This window comes from Periplaneta americana, chromosome 11 (assembly GCF_040183065.1).
Source record: "Periplaneta americana isolate PAMFEO1 chromosome 11, P.americana_PAMFEO1_priV1, whole genome shotgun sequence".
Classification (NCBI taxonomy): Eukaryota; Metazoa; Arthropoda; class Insecta; order Blattodea; family Blattidae; genus Periplaneta; species Periplaneta americana.
The window spans coordinates 125,826,942-125,842,792 of record NC_091127.1 but is presented as its reverse complement, the minus strand read 5'-3'; the positions used below and the strand labels follow the sequence as shown (position 1 = coordinate 125,842,792).

The window sequence follows — 15,851 nt, the reverse complement described above, 5'->3', positions numbered from 1 at the left end:
ACAAAGTCCAGTAGGAAATCTTACATGAAGTCCAATACTGCGCAGGTCTTTGACAGCAAGCGGAGGAAAGTGGTCTAACCAATGGGAGGCATCTGCAAATTTTCTTATTTCATCATCGCTGAGACCCAGGCTCTGCATGATCTGCCACTGATATTTGCCACTTCCTGATTTCGCAACTGCTTTGCTCTGAAAAGAGAACAGAATTATTTCAAAGGTGTGTAATATTCTATGTACAATATCACATGAATGTAAAATTTAAACAATTATATACATACACGTGATGTATAATTTAAAGAAATAATAATAATAATAATAATAATAATAATAATAATAATTTATATAAAATGTTCAAAAACATGTAAATACTGTACATCCTACCTCTCTTTGGTAGCGCAATTGTAAGGAAATACCATAAATAGTAAACATAAATAAGCATTTACCCACTTAGCAGATTCATTACCTTTTTGCCTTTGCTTTTATCCTTGATGACAGCATCAGCTTTAGTCTCTTCTTGTACTACTTCAGTAGTGGTTTCAGGAAATTTGGGTGGAAACCCAAACTCCTCCAGCTCTCTCTTAAGTTTATCAGCACATGCCTTGATGGGCATTCCTGTACAGTGAAAGCCAAAAGGAAACAGTACGCGTTTTCCCTTCAGCCGCTGGTATCGCACTGCAAACTATAAATTACATAATCTATTATTTACATAACGAAAAGTCTATAAACTTTTGTGTACTTTGTAGGTATCAAATAGAAAACATGCTGTAGCTATCTTATATTTTTAAATCTCGTATGGTGCAATAGGACTTTAATACAGTAATGAAACAAGCTAGAAAATATTAGGGTGGGCACAACAAACAAATAAGATGCAGTATATGTGGAAATGTAGCTCAGTTGGTACAGCAGCTGGCCATGGACTGGAAGGTCCGGGGTTCGATCCCAGGTGGCGACAGGATTTTTTCTCGTTGCCAAACTTTCAGAACGGCCCTGAGATTCACTCAGCCTCCTATAAAATTGAGTACCGGGTCTTTCCCAGGGGTAAAAGGCGGTCAGAGTGTGGTGGTGCTGATCACACCACCTCATTCTAGTGCCAAGGTCATGGAAAGCATGGGGCTCTACCTCCATGCCCCCCCCCCAAGTGCCTTCATGGCATGTTACGGGGATACCTTATATGTGGAAATAAAGAGCAGACAGGACTTCAAAATAATAATAAATCAGCTACTCCTGCATGTTCAAGTTCTCTTGTTAAATAACCGAAAGGTTTGACCTATCACAAACAACGAAATATTTTATTTCATCCTCTTATCTCCTAGCTTAGTTGCCTCATGAGTGATGCCTTATTGATGTCACTTATGAGGTTCTAAACAGTCTTTTGGACTGTCGATTATACAAACATATTTCTCTTTCTTAAACTCACATTTCAAACTAAATTTTTATTTTTCCAATTAAAGTAGAAGTAGCCAGAAGTGCTGGAGGGACAGTATAGATCAAATTTTCCTCTACACTTATGCATTCTCTATCACTCTGTCAATTTCCAATGCGTCATTTTCTCTTACGACCATTTACTTTGCCACCCAGTAATGTCATAATGTCATTTCCCATACTATATTCCTACAGACAAAATTCCCAGCCCTGGATTGGTCCTACTGCTAGCCAATCCCGCATCATCTGACTGAACCATTTTATATATAAATGACATTCATACAACAGCATCATCAGTTCCCTGACGATGGCTACAGAGTCAGTAGCCGAAAGCTTGAAGTATTCCACAACTTCAACTCGGCTGACAGCCAGTGAATCCATCATTACGAATCAACGCTGAGAAAGCCTGAAGTCATACATAAAATAGGTTTGATTGGATGAGAAAGTGAAGAACAGAAATGTACAGGAAAAGATGATAGGTTCTATTAGTACCTCTCCATCCATTCAAATTTCTGGCATGTCCTACTTCTACCTCTCGGTTTCAAAGGGCAAAAGCCAATAGTTGTTTAGTCAACTGTCCGAAGACAGGTTTGAACCTTACAAGTGATACCAGCAAGGCACCACTTATGAGGCAACTAGGCCAGTAAATAAGGGGTGGGTGGCCAGCTCCTGTCCCTCTATAACGAGGTGAATTCCAAACTGGACTAAGGCCAAATGACAAGTTATGAGAAAAATTACAAAAACTGATAAAATAAATTTGACACCTCTAGTGTCTACATGTGTGTTTTTTTTTTTTCAAACGGATCTAAGTCAAGACTTACGAGAGTCTGTTAAATAAACTTACAGTCATATATGAACTTGAAAAGGATAAATTAAAACGTGAATAAAACAAGTTAAAATCTTAAAAAAAAGAAGACTTAGAATACACTGAGGGGGGAGATAGATAGTAAGAGGGAAGGAGTGATGGAGGAAGGTAGGGAGGAAGGATGAGAGGGTGAGGGGAGGAGAAGAGAGAGAGAAATTGAGTGTGTGTGAGAGAAATAGAGATAGAGTTTCCACATATACAAGTGAAATCGGGACAACTTTTCGGGATTAGTGTTGGATATAGCCTGCATACAATTATAAAGAAAGAGTTTATTTTTTACACAATTAAGCATACCAGTCATATTTTTCTGACTCTGTTATACATTTCAAGAGGCTCTTATTTTTCCTGATATTGTCATAAAATTCGCTGTAACTGAAGTTTTCCATGTTATACTGGAATAACAAGATGCTTTAATCGATGATACTTTTAATCTATTATGCTCACCGAGCACCAAGTGTTCATGAGAGAAAATATCTTCTCTACGTTAGCATTATGACTAGCAGAGCAAAAATAAAATTCAGCTCATTTCAGTAGTTCTGAAAACTGTTCGGGATATTTGCATGATTCAAAAAACGATACTCACTTTGTTAAATTTTTTTGTAACCGTCAACTTCCTTCCCATTTAATTCTTCCTGCACATATTGTTACAAGCATACTGACCGGTCAAATAATAAAGAATCATTAAACTGACGTCCTATATTAGAAATAAATTCGATAGAATTTTCAATGTGTTTTCCCACTGAGAGATTTCGGCAAAAAGTCACCCACTTAAAATAATTATATCTTCAAAATATGGCATCTATTTTTCAACATACGCAGAGCATACATTATAAAACGCCGTGGTTTCTTTCCTGAAAGAGTTTACTTCGCAGTATGACAAATTATTTAAAACACTTTTGATCTTAATATTGTGCTTGTCTTGGCTATTTACATTGAACTCTAAAATCAGGATTTGGCCAATCTTCGGTATCTTCCCATACCACACATTGGACTGACGTCTGATTTGTGTTTCGTTATGGGTTACATGGGTTAAATGAGGGGATAGTGAAGTGACACGAGGCCGAGGTATGTGACAATGGGTTAGTTGAGGGGATATGTAAGTGACGTGAGGTCAAGAAATGTGTCATGTTTATATATTTTTGGAGGAACATTTTTTTTTTCTCAGGATTTTTCGGAATGTATGGCAATCCTAAATAGAGGATAGAGAGAAAATGAGAGTGAGGGAAAAGGAGAAAGAAAAGGAGTGGAGGGGGGAGGCGAGGGAAATATTATTTCAGTATATCTAAGAAAAAACTATTAAATGAATAAATGAAACATTTACAGGTTCAAACAATATTCTTGTTAATATTCAATATTCATTTCATTACCTCACATTTTGATATAGAAAATGTGTGGCCTAGATGAAGCCTGCCATTCATGTACGGAAATGGAAATGTGCACAAAAACTTCTCGTCAGGCCTCTTCTTTGGTTCAATTGGAGCATCTTCTTCATAAATTTTTGCCTTTTCCCACTTCGCTTGAACATCTTGTTCTATTTTCTGAAGGTACTCAACTTTGAAGGTACCCTTTCTATCAAGGGCAGTAGTCTAGAAAAAAAGAAGTAGGTTAACAGATTTAGAAGAATTCTATCCATCATCTCACAGATGTTTGAAATCATGATAGAAACTCCCATAAAATTATATTAGGCCTACTGCATTCTATTACTTCCCGCCTCTGTTCATATTTCAAATGTTGGCAGTCACAATCGTGAAGTTAGGTATTTCATCACTGCGAGTCATACAAGCATGACAATACAATGTAACCTTACCATAGTATTACAATTTATTTATAACATTACGAGGTTTTGCTTCCTCTCTCGTTCTAGCTCTTTTATATATGTGAGATAACAATAAAATGTGCACATCGTATTTATTTCCGTACTTATGGTACAAAATGATGCAAGTTCATCACATGCTTTAACCTTTATGAACCATGTGCTCGAGAAAAATTCTTTAACCTTCTTGATTCTCTAATATTATACGTAAAATTAAAGCTAAGAGTAAAGACATATAAGTTAATCGCTGTATTATCAATTATTTTATTCATTTTTACCTTAACATATGCCCAAATACATAATGGAATCCATTACCACGATCTCTACCGACCTAATTAAAGTATTTCATAAATAGACGTTGAAATTTACGTACCATTTAATTCTACGATTTAACTGCAGTTATATATTTAACAGATGTAATAAATAAAACTTTCAAACGTAATACTTGGAACCAAACTGCACACAGCCCCTCGCTGACGTGTTCACCGCGTTAAACACGAAACCACGTCGTGAATAGTTCACCATGCAATTAGCCACAACCGGCTGCGAAAACTCGTTGGCGAAAACGTGTTCATATAATATGTGCAGGTTAGCCAACATTGTATACGTTACGTGTATGTTCGGAATTGACGTTTGAAATTGTTTGTGATGCATTTTTGTGCCTTTGTATTTTAATAATAGTCCACATTTATTCACTTACTAAATTATTGTAATTTATTACATACATTTGTAATCAGTCTACACAATTACCTGTCTGGCGTGCTATGTAGATCTACTAATTCGTGTGTCAAATTAATGCAAAAAAATACATTTGCGCTAGTTAGTACAGGACTCGTAATTAAATTTATACTGGAGAGTAATTTTAAAACCACGTTATTGTAAATGACACAGGTAAGTTGTCGATAGTTTTTAACTAAACTGCCTGTTGATTCGGAGCTGGGCGGGCTTGAGTTAAATTCCCGTTCACGATTGATTAGGCCTACCTAGTTGGGTTTTTACCGAGATTTTCTCCAATCGTAAGAGAAATGTCAGGTAATCTATGGCGAATCCTCGGCCTCACCTGATCTCGCCAAGAAATTGTGTAACTCTTGACTTGTTCCACATCTTAAAAGTTTCAATGCTGATGTGAGATCTATGGAATACAATAAATTAAATGGGGGAAAAAAAATGTACGACAGTACTAAGGTTAGGTCTGAATATTCACTGAAATGAGGAATGAATACTCATCTAATTATCTAATACCGCAATAAACCAAAGAGTATTATTGTTTTCAATTTGTAGTTCGAGGATCAAACTTGAGTACGAGTAAGCACCGCTTTAATTTGTGACAATGTTAGATACAGAGGATTTGATGAGGAATTCGCTAAGTGCCAGGCCGAGGTCTGTGACAAGTAGCAATGATTGCAATGGTACTTACTCCTGTTCATGTTTCACCGAAGTAGCCTATTTTATGTTATGCTTTCAGACAATGTTTTAACTATCTTTCCAGCAGAGATGCCGTTAGATGACCTCAGTCATTTTGACGAGAAGAGTGGAGTCATTTTTTGTACTACGCCTTGGGGTCGATGGTGGCAAACTGTTCATGAAATCCATATTGAAGTAAATCTACCGGAAAATACAAGAGCAAAAGAAGTGTCTGTAAAAGTTTTTCCTAATGAAATCAATTGCATAGTTCGCAAGGAGACAGTTTTCAAGGTATATAGGCCTAAGACATGCAATGGGGGCTGTAGTTATTTTGCGGTACATACGCAATATCTGTTGCTGGTGCCATTTTCCCCTATTATGCCTTATACCCGTTTTCGCCACTACTGCTGCTCTCACTTTCGCCAACATTCTCTCTCTTACTCTATGTCTCTCTCTCTCTCTCTCTCTCTCTCTAACTGTAGACTCCCGCTCAAGAACAATGAAATAAAGACGCGCGGGATTAAAAATTCGGCATCTACAAAAATAACACTGTGAAACGATCGTTGAGTGACTCCCGCCAAATTTGGAATAGACACCGACTGACTTGAACTGCCAACATAGAAAACAAAAAATCACTACCTGTTCAAGAGCGTCACACTCAATCGCCTTCACCATCTTGACGATAATAAAAGCCTAACTTAACCTATCGCTAAAATCTTAAACTAACCTAACCAAACCTAATTTTTCACATATTTGTCTATACAAGGCAAAAAAAAAAAAAAGCCTAAACTGTCCTACCCTAACCTGTCACAGTTTCATATATGCAAAACATAATAAAAGCCTAACCTAACCTAACCTAACCTGTCACTAAAATCCTAACCTAACCTGTCACAGTTTTGCCTATACAAGGCATAACAAAACCCTAACTACTGTAACCTAACCTGTCACAGATAAGTAGGTAAGACATAAAAGTCTAAACTAACTAACCTGTCATATCACTCCATTTTCTTACCCCTACACACTTCTGTGAGATATGAAAATGGCCGAATTTCTATCCCGCTGGAACATTGCAAACTAGCCAGAAACGTTCGTAATATCTCGTAAGTTATGTTGGTACGACATGTAAGACGGCTGAAGATGCATATTGTATCTGCAATAGGAAAAGAAGTCACTCAATGCTCGATGAAACGAGCGTTGAGTGATTTCCGCCGAATTTGGAATAGACACCGACTGACTTGAACTGCCAACACAGAAAACAAAAAATCACTACCTATTCAAGAGTGTCACACTCAATCGATTTAGACCTTAGCTACAAATCTAAATTTTTACATGAAAACAGAAATAATAGACACTGACAATTTCTACAATTCAAGTTCTGATTTAAATTTAATACAAGTATTCACTGAAGTGACTAAATTTAAAATTAGAACAAGTTTCAAACCTGAATAAGGGCGATAGATTTTTCACTTAGTTTCTATTTCAGAGGCAGATTGATCTAATAGTGAACCCCTGATGGTGTTTTCTACTAGGCCTATCTAAATATTGCAGTTTCAAATATGGATAAGGATGATGGATTTTTAGTTACAATTTCTATGTTCAGATGCAGATTGATCTAGCAGTGAACCCCTGATGTGTTTTCTACTGTCTAAAAGTTGCAAATTTCTTTGCTAATTATCATTCTCGCCTATTTTTCTTTTATTCAGTAGTCTAATAGTTATATTCATTTTCGGATCCAATGTCCATGGGTTGAGACAGTTGAGGATAAGAATTTGTAAGAGTTATAAAAATAATGAGTGTGAAGTTCTAAAGATAATAAAGAATCCTTCATATAACTTCATTCAGAAATGCAATAAAACCAGAAGCTTCATATCGTATGTTTATAGTACAGAAAAGAAAATTATGCCCGATTGAGAGAGCACCAGACAAAATTATTGATGAGATGTTTCTCGCTGACAAATTTTCCTACTTTGTAAAGAGATGCTTTCGTGGGCCAACATCTAAATTCAGACTGTAGATGTTTTTGCAGACTATTAAGATTACAAAGATGCCCAACAGAGAAATCATGAAGCAAGGGACACAATAGACCTTCAAAGGCCACGATGTTTCAGGAGACCACTGATAGACATCAGAAGGCATGGCAAAACAAGCAGCAGAGCAAACTGATGTTAGAGTTTTAATTTCTTTTCACTATTGTAACTTTTATTTTCAACAGTAATGTGTGACTTTTATTTCTAACTTTAATCACACACCTGTCAACAATGAGTATTCCAGTCAACACAGCAATATGGTAGTCGTTGTTGCACTCTACAGAACGACAATGACAATTCACGTGTATTATTGAGAAGAACAACAATGTACTCCTAATATCAACTAATGTTCACAAAGCACTATGTACAAAACAAAACTGCCAGTTTTCAGTTCGCAGTTCGTTCGCCTTGGCTAGTTCTTCTAGCTTACTCACTCAAGTTCACTGTACGTCGAACCCAAGACGTTCAGACACAGTTCACTGTACTTCGAACCCAAGACTTCCGGATACGCCGCACTTGCCTGGATGCTTCCACAGTTGCGGACCTACTCAAGTTCACTGCACATCAAATTCATGTTCACCTTGCTTGAAGACTAGCTAGCTCTCTCACAGCTGACAAACTAAACTAAACTAAACTAAACTGACTCGAACTCAGGTCCACCTTGCTTGCTGCCCAAGGCTGGCTCGCTCTCTTGCTGCTGATTCAACTGACTCACTCGCTCAAAGGCTGCTCGCGCTTTTATTTATTAAATCACACATTCTCAATCATTCTGTGTCACGAATGTTCTGGGCCTCCACAACACTCGGAGTCCAGATGTTTCCTTATGTCAGTCCACTCCACGCCGGGCCCGCAACTCTCTCCCTTGCCGCTCCGTGCTTCAGCGTCCGCTGAAGCCTGAGCCCCGTGTTCCACGCCTTCCTCTCCGCTGGATGCGCACGTAGACTCCCGAGGCAACGAGAATCTTCCAGCATGGTTGTCACAGTATAAAGGACTATCTTTAAAGACATACAGTGAAAGGATCATTTTATCTTCTTACTTTACGAAGTATGAAGAGAAAGTATTATGATGCTACCAAAAATCGATTTCGAGATTTTCCCAGATATACAAGTTTTCAACATCCCTGATACTGAAAAGTGGTTTTGGACAGGCTGTCTGCATGTCTTTCTGTGTACAGTGATTAGAGTTGCCAGTCCTTCCGTATTTCTTGGGATCTCCTGTATTTGCCCCTAATTTTCAACAGTCTCTCAGCTCTCATATTTTCTTTCTCTTCGAGCATTTTTCTCCCTTACTTTTACATATTATAAAAAATCATTATTTTAAACATTTGATTTTGCCGTGAGTGATGATTGTTTATGTGATGAATTTTGTTGTTCAAGAGATTCGTTGAAATGTGCAGTCTTTATAGAAAGTAATGCTTGCCAAGAATGGGTTTTAGTGTTCACCCATTTAAAATCATCATCATCATCATCATCATCATCATCATCATCTTCTTCCTAACAAGTATTAGGCCAAGTGGCCTGTTACGGTCTCAAACTAGAATTTTCAGTCCATCTCTTCCTGTTTAAAATCAAACCATGTTAATGTTATAAATTTGGAAAAACTGTCTAGTTTTGTTCTAAGCAAGCAAGTAGTGTTGCTCATACAAAGAGGGTGTTTCATCTCATGAATAATTGGACAGATGTCCGAAACAGTAGCATAGTAGCATGACACATCTAATCAAATCAGAGTTAAAAATTGCAGTAGACTTCAACTGTTACCCGAGACAGAATCTGTCTCAAAATACTCTTAATTTAAGCCTAGCTGCCAAAGTGTACCTAGAATAAAGTTTTTTTTTTTTTTTTTTTTTTTTACTGAACGGAATAATTTGTCAATCTTATATCTGAAATTTTGTCGATTCCTTAATCTCCCGTATTTTCTTTTTTTTTTTTTTTCAAAATAGTTGGCAACCCTAACAGTGATCTCTCTCCTTGATATGTTGTATTACGAACAAAAAATTGGCAAATAAGATAGTTTACTTTTCTATGAATATTGCGTTTTGCATTATCACAGCTGAAGATAAACTCTACAGCCCTGTATTTAAAAAAAACCTTTCTATGAAAAAAAAGTTTGGTTATAGGAAATTAATTGTTATACAGTAAAATCTCTATTGTTCGTGTTAATGTGCCAAGACTACCTCGGATAAGTAAAAACTCGGATAAAATGGATAGTTATTGAAAAACTGTATTTTGATAGAAATTAACCAAATGTTTTACTTAATAGACTAAATAGAATGAACACATCAAGTTAATATGAACTCTAGTCATTTAAAAATATAGTACATATAGATTTTAAAAAGGAACTAACATGCAGTAGATACTTAATATGCAGTACTGTACAGTATTTAGAGTATATTTTTTTGTTTGGGCTCGAATAACACGGAACCTCAGTTAATCGAAACTCGGATAATCGAGAATCTACTGTATCTAGAATTATTTATACCTTTCGTTATGACTTATTTTAAATGTAAGTCATAAGCTGGGAGTATGCAATATTCAAGGCATGGTAGATAACAAGGGAAAGTAGACTTATTGCTCCAAGGAGTTACTGTTCCTTCTAAAATCATATGTTATGCATGGTTGAACTTCTAAAATGTGTAAAAAAAATATATCATTTATAGGAAGGAGCTGTCAAGCGAGGTAACAGAGATCATAAAGTACAATAAAACTTCTTTATACATTTTACACTTTGCATTTTCTATATTTACATGTTTTTTGCTGAAGTCCCGGCAAAATTCCTATAATGGACTTTCCATGTTAATTTGTTTCAGTTATATGTTTTTCGTTTATTCATTTTTATAATTATCGTATTTTTTAACCCATTGTCATTTATGTGTATGTTCTAAATCAATTTTGCTCGAAATTAGATTTGTTCTAAAAATGTAAGAACACGAAAATTATTCATTACATGTTTATTGTTAAGAATAAGTTCAGATGAGGCCTACTTTGAAATTCGTGGAAATTCGAAGCTATCTGTGCTTGCCTCCAACAATCTTGTGTGTTTTTTTTTATGATACTGTTACTGCTTTAGAAACAGTGAATCGTTTTGTAACACATCATGATGTAAGTGAACAAATTATGGAATATCACAATTTTAGGACTTGATTTATTCCTTAAGAACAAGCAGTCCAAAATAACTGATTTTTTTAATAGTCACATATTATATATAAGTTCTCAGCAGAAGAACAGCCTGTGAAATGAAATTTATGAGAGCAACACAAGGATATAGTCTCTTGGACCACAAAAGGAATGAGGATATCATGCAAGAACTCCAATTACAACCAGTCTCTCAGTTTATAAACAAGTACCAGCTGCAGTGAAAAAACCATGTCCAACAATGAATCAGAATAAACTTCCAAAAGCTATGCTTCAATATCGTCCCTAAGGAAAGAGATCTTTAGTAGATAAAAAAAAAAAAAAAAAAAAAAAAAAAAAAAAAAAAAAAAAAAAATGGATTGAGAATGACTCGCTGAGACCGTAACAGGCCTTGGGCTAATTGATAATGATGATGATGATGATGATTTTGATATGTCAGTTTTGACTCTAAACAGCTATGATTTCCAACAAATAACCTTACATTCTTCAATATGTGTTATAAATTTGAGTATTCCAAGGATAGTATAACTGTGAAGTTCTAAATTTCTCTTGCGAAAGTTTTACTAAATTGACTAACTTGTTCTTCCCGAATAGGCTCTTTCAGATGCTATTAAATATCATTTCAGTTACTACGTTTTTCTCACATTTTTTTATCTTCGGACCCCAGAAAAATGTATAGGCCTAAATGAAGTTTTACTATATTATGTAAACAATAAAGCAACCAATAACATGAGAAACTAAAGTGTTATGGAACACACAAAATGAGAAAGTATGTGTAATCTTGTAATATTCATGAGTTTATTTATTTCATTCTGTGCCGAAGGTGCTAAGACAAAAAAAAAATTGCTAAAATGAAGAAAAGAGACATTATAATGTTCGTAAAGTGATTATTATTATTATTATTATTATTATTATTATTATTATTATTATTATTATTATTATTATTATTATTTAGGGCCCATTGTTTAGAACAGTGCATCCAGATGAAACAGTTTGGACGATAGAAGACAATAAACTCTTGAACATTGTTTTGGCCAAAGCTGATGTATCCTCTAAAGATGAAATATGGGAGTCTTTATTACGAGATTCCTTCAAACCAGATCTGATGACGTTGCACGAGATGAGGAAGAAGATAGATTTGGAAAGGTTCCAAATTGAAGTAAGTGTGAAGTAATTGCAGGTAGGAAGAGAAAATTTCCAAAGCATTTCAGTTATCACAGATTTTCCTCAAGTAAGCATTAAAATGAAAGTTTATGTACATCATTTTCTTAACATGAAATTTAGGAAGAGTTATTGTATGTGCTAAGGCAGCTGGGTAGCTCAGTTGGTAGAGCAGCTGGCTACGGACTGGAAGGTCCGGGGTTCGATCCCAGGTGGTGACAGGATTTTTTCTTGTTGCCAAACTTTCAGAATGGCCCCGAGGTTTTCACTCAGCCTCCTATAAAATTGTGTACCGGGTCTTTCCCAGGGATAAAAGGCGGTCAGAGCGTGGTGCTGACCACACCACCTCATTCTAGTGCCGAGATCATGGAAAGCATGGGGCTCTACGTCCATGCCCCCCCCCCCCCAAGTGCCTTCATGGCATGTTACGGGGATACCTTTACCTTTTTTTTTTTTTTTTTTTGTGTGTGTTATAGCTATCATGCTGGCTGATAGATCTGAAGTTTAAATCCACCGAGGGGCGATAAAAATTTTTAGCATACTTCCTTTGAAGGGAAAACAAACTAGAGATCCTGTGATCATGTGTCATAGTTTTATAACACGTAAAAAGCTCTGTCCTCAATAAGAGGGCTTCAAGTAAAATTCACTAGCCATTTCAAGCCCACAAAGTTCCCTACTTCATGGTTAGATACATCTGCAAGTAAAAGCCTCATGAAACGAGATTGAACTCTGGTGTTCCAAGATTCCCAGAATGTTGCCTTTCTTTCCTAAATTTCTTTCTCTGGTTCACAAAGAGTGTTAAGGCTGCATTAAACTAGTCTAGAGCTGCAGACTCACACAGGTGGCGCAAATTATCAGGTGAATAAGGTTGCAGTTTTGGAAATTTTTTTCGGAATCTTTATTATTTTCAAACTTGTTTCAAACAAAAGTTGCCTGATTCATTGACGACAACCAGAATATTAAAAAAAAAGATCATCATTCCATCAAAATGTCAGAGCTGAGTGGGGCCCAATGGAATTCCGTCCATGACGCAATTTGATAGGCCGCCTCCTCTAATGAGATTTGGAAAAATCAGCATTTAGTTTTATTGATCCATTTAAGAGAAACTAGTAACACTTTACTGTTCAGCTCAACTCCAGGCTGGGATTATGCACATCTGACATGCTTTTATGACGCATAGAATGCATCATCAATCCATAACCTTCCGCGTATTTTTACTCATATATTTTGATTAATAATAGCATATACACGATTATATTTGTATTACGTAATGAACACAAACCTGTGTTACAGTTGTTCAAAGTGGTGTCCATGTGCATTCACACATTCCCAACCTCTTTTTGTTGTTTAGTAAACTGTCCGCAGATAGGTCTGAACCTCACAAGTGTTACCAAGAAGGCATCACTTATGAGGAAAGTAGGCCAAGAGATAATGGTGTAGGTTGGCCAGTTCCTTTCCCCTCCAATGCATACATCACCGACTAGCTATATATTACACTAGTCAGAGTTCAGATGCATACAAACAATTGGTCTTCCGCTGATAGGGTAGACCAGGGTAATTGTAAACAAATGCTATGAGAAATACAAAACTGTCAATATAAAAATTTTAATTCGGGGAATATTTCAATTAACATGTTGGCTAACCTACAAAGCAGTTTGGTGCCAAATAGGAGTAACTGCTTAGTTGTGAACGAATGTTTTGTAAAAGTCTACAAAAAAGTTGAGGAAGAATTTTGCTTCACCTTCATTTTTGGCATTGGAAGTAAACGTACAGTGCTATGTTTTAAGAATATGTTGTTTTTATGAGTAATCTATAGTAGTTAACATTTATTACAATGGTTTTGTGATCTCCCATAACCTCAGTTCAATAAATTATGACGTGTTTACATTTGCCCCATAGTTTTAATTGTTTGGGGGTAATTGTAAACATGTTTTACTATGGTTACATTTCGTACTTTTCAGTAATCAAAGAGACCCCCACCCAACTACACTGGAGGATTTAGAGAGGGCTGTCACAGATGTGAAAAATGGTAACTACAGTTATCGTGATGCTCAGGAGAGGTACTGAGTTCCTATATCAGTCATATATCATAGGTTAAAGGAACGAAATGTACCAGTGACCAAAATTGGAGTTGGAAGGAGTACAGCTCTTTCTTCTGAAACAGAACAAAAAATGTTCAGTGTCTTATAGCCCTTGCGAAAATTGGTGTTTACAATTACCCCTCTTTCAAAGGGGTAAATGTAAACAGGTGGGATAAATGTAAACTAGCAATTAAAAGATGAAAAAAGTCAACATTATTATTTTAAACCCATTTTTAGGGAAAAGAAGATGTAAAAATAACACAATGTTTCTTTGTCATGCTTACCATTACTGAGGGTTGTGTAATGTTGAAATATATTTGAAATCAGTGAAAAGTGTTTACAATTACCCTGGTCTACCCTACATATCGTCAAGTGAGATGTAGTGCTTGATAATAGATGTACATATCAGCCAGAATCTCAATCAGAGGATAAAACATCTTTTTATGGAATTGTTATTCACACACAAAAGTTGTATTGCCTTTGAGGCCGGAAAGGGGATGGATCAATGCACTTAGGCTTATATTGGTCCATTGTGTGCCCTAAATGCGATAATTGTCGAAGTCTGGCAGGTGGCTTGGATGACATGGGAGTGCACAATAAGAACCCTCTACAATTCTGCTTTGTGCACCACAATTTACATCACGACCTAGCCAGAATTCGAACCCAGGCCATCTAGATTGAAGTTCAGTGTGTATGTACTTGAGATACAAACGTGGCAATGCTTGCAATCTCTCTTCTTATATTTTTTCAAGTTCATATATAAAAATGTTGTGTTCTATTGTGAACTTGTTGGGTGACATATCAATGAACTACCATGAAACTAAATGAACACACACTATAGACGCGTCACTGTTATTTATGATAGCCAATCATGTTGCAGCTCGGCTACATTTAAACGTACACGTCTTGTCATTGGCTGTTGATGACGTTATGCACTTCCACTGCTGAAACATTTATTTAATAGTTGTTAATTAATATCACAGTCTACTATATACAGTCACAAAGCTTGAGTTTTGAGGGTGCTAGAAACAATAGATTGTGACGGTACTATTTTGCATTGCCTGTAATGAGGCGATATTAGCGATCCTAGTGGTGAGCAACTATCCAATGTTTGCATATTTACTACGTATTGAGCTTCGCGACTGTATATACTAGACTGTGTTAATATAGTGTCCTCTCGGCAGCAAGCAAGTAGAGAATGTGTAACAATGCAGCCAACTTAAGATGTAAACAAAGAGGAGGAGCACACCAGAAATAACAGTGATGTGGCTATAGTACTTGCACTTTAAAAATCATCTTATCAGACTGAAACCTGGAAATCAACTAACATATACGCAAAATCAACACATGTCTGCTCTGCCCTTGAGCAAAGCATGATGCGTCATATGTGTGGGTCATCAATGCATGGATGCAGGCATGTCTGCTGTGAGTGTTCCCAGCTGGGAGCCAAGCTGAACTCATGTAAATATTATTATTATTACCGCCATGACAACGATGACATTTTCTTCATACAATAGTATAAAGAGAGTAAAAAGTAAAAATAGATTCAACACAATTTGGACAATAATTCTACAAAATATGAGAATAACACGTTTAAATCTCGACGAAAATAGCGAAATGATTGTGTTGAAACTATTTTTTCTTTCTTTCCAGAATCCTGGTTTTGACTTTAGTCGTGCAAAATTATCTAAGACCTATGATCACCTACCAGGTTGGTCTCAGGAGGTTCTGAAGACTGAAGAGGAAGCGAAAAAAGATGAGAAAGCAGAAGAAGAAACTTAAGTGCATGTGTGTTAATGATATTTCCCTCCTGATATCTACTTCCACTCCCATCCTGTTTCTACATCCTTCCTATACTTATCAATATCATCACCTCTTCTTACAATCAAAAAGGTAACTCTTCTTTATAATTATAGTGTAATTCATTTTCTTTCGAAGTCCATCAAGAAC

The 15,851-nt window shown here is 36.2% G+C and overlaps 1 protein-coding gene across 1 annotated transcript in view; it reads right to left on the bottom strand.

Moving 5' to 3' along the window:
- The window catches only part of LeuRS (Leucyl-tRNA synthetase), a 62,089-nt gene extending 57,440 nt beyond the window's left edge, over positions 1–4,649 (bottom strand). Inside the window, exons 1-4 of the mRNA XM_069840013.1 lie at positions 4,471–4,649; positions 3,652–3,870; positions 461–676; positions 25–186 (exon numbers count right to left, since the gene is read on the bottom strand). Of these exons, the coding sequence (XP_069696114.1) occupies positions 25–186; positions 461–676; positions 3,652–3,870; positions 4,471–4,473 (600 nt within the window). The 5' untranslated portion in view covers positions 4,474–4,649. The remainder of the gene's footprint in view (positions 1–24; positions 187–460; positions 677–3,651; positions 3,871–4,470) is intronic.
- Positions 4,650–15,851: the final 11,202 nt, after the last annotated feature.